Below are 5,654 nucleotides of genomic sequence, written 5' to 3' on the forward strand. Positions count from 1 at the left end.
ATAAGAGCAAATAAAAAAGACACTTTCAAAAATTGTTCATTTTGAAGCCCGTAATGAAAATTTAACGTATGCATTTTGTATGCTGAAAATTTCATCGAAATCGATTAATAGAGACACGAGCTGCAAATAGTTAAAGTGGCGAAAATTGCAGTTTTTAACGACTGTTGGTCAGTTTGTGTTTAAAATCCAGAATTTTAACATCTTCCGATGCGTGCCGTTTTTATCTGTGTCAACCGATTTGGATGAAATTTTCAGTATGTGTATAACATAGATCTACAAAACGCATATTTTAAATTTTCATTACAGGCTTGAAAAAGAACAATTTTTTAAAGTGCCTTTTTTATTTGCTCTTATAATTCCTAGCAATTGCAATTTCTTTTAAATCTTTCTTGCACGTCACAAGGTAAACCAATTCTTCTAATTGCTAAAAGAAAAATCTGGTCGTTTGGTCCAATTTGAAAAAAGTTATACTGTTTTAAAGGGCGTTCGAACACTTTCGTGTGCCAGTGTACGTTACTTGCTCACTGCTTCACTGAGGAGTAGAAAAGTTGGGGACCTAAGCTGTATACACGTTGCGGCGTGCGATCACGGATGCATAGGTATACGCAGGATCCATGTAGTAGTAGCGGTAGATTTTCACGAATATCTCGAAAACTATTCATTTGCGCCAAAAATGACACCTACATTTCGTGTTCAGCATGTCAAAACTAATAGAATGACGTTGGTCATCTATCGAAAGGAGGGTCGGGGGCGGGGTGGGGCCCAAGTTTTGCCGATAAAAATTGTAATCTTATTGAAGATAGTCCAAACGATGTATTTCGATTCGTTTTCATCAGCATAAACTCTACAACTTATTCGTATTAATAACATTATCCGTATTCAAAATATAAAACTTTAAATTGTCGATAATGTTCGGTTATTCATCTGTTTACATTGTAAGCTGTTGGTCGGTCGCTGGTTTTTGAAGTTCCGAGCTCGAAGAGTCGCGAGATATCGGTGGGAAAAAACTACCAATCCAATTACAACACTTCTTTAGCGTAGAATGTAAGCAGATGGAGAATACGAAAGCGAGAACACCGAAAGCTATGAGAGAAGATCTGCAGCTTTAGGCTGTCGGCAATTCCGCGGGATTCATTCCTATGATAGATTGAAAAGCTTGCTGCATGTTATACATTGCGAGTACAATCTGGACGCAGAAAAAATTGTCGCAACTGTCACCGACAACGCCAGCAATTTTGTTAAAGCTTTTGCCACATTTGGTATACAACTAAATTGTATTGCGTCAGAGGACAATGATACTCTTCTTCACGGTGAAGCCGAAGAAGAAGAAGATACAGAAATAGAAATAGAAGATGAAGAAGAAGATGAGGAGGAAGAAGAAGAAGAAGAAGAAGTAGAAGAAGAGGTAGAAGAAGAACAAGAAGTAATTCTTGAAAATGTACTACTTCGGCACATTCGGTGTGCTGTGCACACGTTGCACTTGTGCGTCACAAGCGACCTGGCGCAAACGATAAAAAGTACCGAACAAGTGGCACTGTTGCACACAGAGATCATGCATAAGTGCAATCTCTTATGGAAAAGTTGCAATCGACCGAAGTCGTCAGAAATATTTAAGAATGTAACGGGCCACATGCAACGGCGGATCCAGGGGGGTGGTCATGGGGGTCATGACCACCCCCTGAGCTGGTTCCAGGACTTTGGTGGACCACTAATTGAACATAATGATTTTATTTATATATTTTGTCACCATACAGATTTTATGTAATTACATAAAAAAAAAAAAAAAAAAATATGAAACCCGGTCGCCTAGGACCGCACCACGGCCGGCGGACCGGTGAGATAAAAAGACGATCGGAGTTTGTAATAAACAAAAGAAGGTGGCCCTGTGCCGGCGACCCGCGACGGTCAACGGGCGACAGTCAGTCTTTATAGCGTGGCTGAAAGCGAAAGACGTGTTCGGTTAATTTTTAGTTATTCCTACACCTTTATAAGTATTCTTAAAAATTGTAGCTGCAAATTCATTAATTTCAAGAAATGGTAAGTAATCAGTTTCTGTAAAACTACCTATATTATTATGTTTTTATGTACTTATAACTCATATGTTTACAAAAGTTTGTTGTCTGATGTGGGGTGTGAAATTTGCATGGTTTTGCTTTGTTTGTGAGGTAATGCGCCTGCGCCACCAGCCTGTACTATAGCGAATATATATTTAATATGTATTTGCAACAGTCTGTTGTCTGTTGTGGGGTGTGAAATTTGCATGGATTTGCTTGCAGGGTGATTCTAAGGGAAAAGGAGATGGTAGTGGTGGATTGAAACATTCATTAAAAAAAATAGATTCATTTTTCCCAAAGAAACCAAGGCTTGAGATTGCTTACTCGAAAAATTCACCTACAACAACTACAGATGAAAATAATTGTATTGCCGATGCTTCTGCTTCTACAGCTACATTGCCTACATTAACCATAGATGAAGAAAAAACATGCTCTCCTGTTACTAACGATATTCAGCCTACAATATGTACATCGACTTCTGATTCTGATCAGATAAAGACTTCACTTTCTCAACCAAAGTTTGCTTCAGATATTGCTTGTTATATAGGGGAAAATATAAATGATTCAACTAAAGCTATGTTGCTTGAAAAGCATTGGCAGCCTCCCCCTAATTATACTTTTCCGCATTGTGTTGTTAATAAAAAAGGAAAACAAACAAAAAAATATGCTCAGAAGTCTCACCTTGACAAGTTTCACTGGCTTGTTTTGTCGCATAAAGACCAGGGTCTTTACTGCAAGTACTGTGCTTTGTTTGTCGTAGCTCCTGGAGGTGGTGTACAGACAAAAACACCTTTATGTCGACTCGTAAAAGAACCATTAAAAGCTTTCGGTAATTTGCTAGGTGAAAATGGTCTTCTGCTAACACACCAGCGAAACAAATACCACGAATTAGCTGTCCAAGCAGGGAAGAACTTTTTATTGAGTTTTCATAAACCGGAAATTAACATAATGAACCAAGTAAATAGTCAAAGACTGAAACAAATAAATGAAAATAGAGAACGTTTGCGACCAATCGTAAAAACTATAATATTTTGTGGCCATCAAAATATATCGTTACGTGGCCATCGCGACGATGGTAAATTGCTGAACTATGACAGCGTAGTAGCCGATGAAGGGAATTTTAGAGCCCTTTTAAAATTCCGTATTGATTCTGGCGATATTGCATTGCAGCAACATTTAGAATCTTCAAAATCCAACGCCACGTACATCAGCAAGACTGTACAAAATGAGTTGATAGATGTTTGCGCAGAAATCATCCAGGAAAACATTTTACAGAATGTGCGGGAAGCTAAATATTTTTCAATTTTGTTCGATGAAACAACAGATATATCACATATCTCACAGCTGAGCCTATCATTCCGATATTTGCATGATGGCGTTATTAAGGAACATTTTGTGACTTTTTGTGATACCTACGATGTTCTTAGACGTGAAGACAACAATTCAGGTGACATAGAGCCTCGATTGACAGGTGTAGCTTTGGCGAAAATCGTTGAAAATCTGTGTACCAAATTTAACTTAGATTTATCTTGGTGTGTGGGTATTGGAACTGACAGCTGCTCGGTTATGGCATCAGATACAAAAGGTGCAGTGCAAGAATTGATGAAAATAGCCATTCATGCTAAACGTTGCCCGTGCAACAACCATGTGCTCAATAACTCATTGGCAAGATCATCCAAAGTAGTTTCCTGTCGCAATACATCTGGCACAATGAGAAAAGTTGTGGCATTTGCCAATGCATCCGCTAAGAGGCATGAAATTTTTAAAATAGAACTCGGAGCTGCCATGCAAGGTATTTGTGAGACACGTTGGGTAGAGAGGCATGATGGGCATCTTCAATTTCAAGGAGACAACTTAGTCAAAATTTGTAGCGCTTTGGAGAAGATTTCTGCTTGGCAAGACAATAAAACTGCCAATGATGCGCATTGCTTGCTGCAAACATTGCGCAGTTCTGACTTTATTATATCCTCCATCTGTTTAAGTGATGTATTAGGTGGGTACTTCCCTAAATTATTTTATTTCTTATTGTTTGGCAAATGAACTTATACGAGTATACTAAACCTACTTTAAAATTATGTTGTTGTTTTGTTAATATTTTATGCTACGAGTACATACCGTTTATATTAAGTTATAAATTCTTAGTTTATGCACTACAGTCACAGTCACTTACTTTTTATTTTTCAGGTACTACTGTATCTTTAAGCAGAATACTGCAATCGAACTCAATTGATTTAAAAAAAGCTACGGACGCTATTAATGATACTTTAAGTGTTTTACAAAATAAAAGAGAAAATGTGGACGTAATCTACCGACAGCTTTTTGAAGAGGCTAAAGAAGTAGCTGAGCAGCTAGATGTAGAAATTAAATGCCCCAGAATAGTATCAAAACAAATACATAGGGCCAATAACCAACCTGCTCAATCTGCTGAAGAGTATTTCCGCAGAGCTATATACATCCCTCTTCTAGATTCAATAATAAGTGATCTCCAGGACCGCCTGTCTCCTGATGTACTTAATTTGTTTCAGCTAAGCGTTTTCATGCCAAAAAGCGAATGTAGTAATGAAGACATTGAAACTGTGAAACAACTAGCTACCGACTATACATTATTACTAGATAACACTCCATTTTCTGTCATTGTAAATGAATATCGGCTGTGGATGGTGAAGTGGCAGGCGTGGCAGCGGAGCCAGGACATACCGCAGTCGATTTCTGATCTTATTTTAAATTGTGACATCGATATGTATCCTAATATAAGAAAATTTTTATGTATTATGGCTACACTACCTGTCAGTGTAGCGACAGCAGAAAGGTCTTTCTCTACGTTGCGCAGAATTAAATCGTGGCTAAGATCTTCAATGGTTGAAGATCGCCTAACCGGACTGGCACTTCTCCACATTCATAAAAACGTACCCATTGACGTAAATGACGTAATAACGCGTTTCGGGAGAAGACGTAAAAGAAAAATTGATTTTGTTATTTAAATATATGTATTTTGTCTGTTTCTATTTTGTTTGTTGGAAACCCTTGTCGTACCACCTCTTCACTTTTGCGGAGTTTTGCGTCATACCCCTCGACATACCTCTAGCTGTTATGACAAATCATTCACCACGGTTATGGAATATAAATAGGCTGCCTCATTCCGTGCGTGATAGTGCTTCTCTGAATGTCTTCAAGAGAAGATGGCAATATGTACGTGTATATGTACAAGTTATTATGTGTTAAGTTTTTCAAGTGTACAATAAAGAATAAATATTTTTAAGTACAGTACTTACGTACATTAATAAAATACCTACTTTTTACTTGTATCTATTGTTATCAAAATTAAATTATAAGTTCTTGACTTGACCACGACTATGTGACCCCCCCCTGGCGCCAAAGCTGGATCCGCCCTTGGCCACATGCTGAAAAGGCCGGGGGACACCCGATGGAATTCCCTGTACGATGCTCTACAACAGATTGTAGAGTTAAAGCCAAAAATGGTCGAAATTGGCAAAGCTTTAGGGATAAAAAAAATATTAATAGAAACTGATATGGTATACATCGAAGAGCATTTGAAATGCACTGCACCTATTGCACAAGCAATCGACATATTGCAAGGTG

At 38.0% G+C, this 5,654-nt stretch overlaps 1 protein-coding gene across 1 annotated transcript; it reads left to right on the forward strand.

Moving 5' to 3' along the window:
* The first annotated feature begins 1,552 nt into the window (after positions 1-1,552).
* On the forward strand, positions 1,553-5,437 carry LOC143362244 (52 kDa repressor of the inhibitor of the protein kinase-like). The gene is made up of 4 exons (XM_076802242.1): positions 1,553-1,700; positions 2,011-2,037; positions 2,230-4,047; positions 4,239-5,437. Exons 1-4 carry the CDS (start codon positions 1,553-1,555, stop codon positions 5,033-5,035), a joined length of 2,790 nt encoding a protein of 929 aa, XP_076658357.1. The 3' UTR covers positions 5,036-5,437.
* Positions 5,438-5,654: the final 217 nt, after the last annotated feature.

This window comes from Halictus rubicundus, chromosome 16 (assembly GCF_050948215.1).
Source record: "Halictus rubicundus isolate RS-2024b chromosome 16, iyHalRubi1_principal, whole genome shotgun sequence".
In the NCBI taxonomy this organism is placed as follows: Eukaryota; Metazoa; Arthropoda; class Insecta; order Hymenoptera; family Halictidae; genus Halictus; species Halictus rubicundus.

Bases quoted from the DNA above. Each gene is read 5' to 3' on its own strand.
- LOC143362244 (XM_076802242.1), top strand. From the start codon at position 1,553: ATGCATAAGTGCAATCTCTTATGGAAAAGTTGCAATCGACCGAAGTCG. The intron at 1,701-2,010 runs GTGGACCACTAA...TAAAAATTGTAG, and splicing joins GAGCTGGTTCCAGGACTTTG to CTGCAAATTCATTAATTTCA. The intron at 4,048-4,238 runs GTGGGTACTTCC...TTTATTTTTCAG, and splicing joins CTGTTTAAGTGATGTATTAG to GTACTACTGTATCTTTAAGC.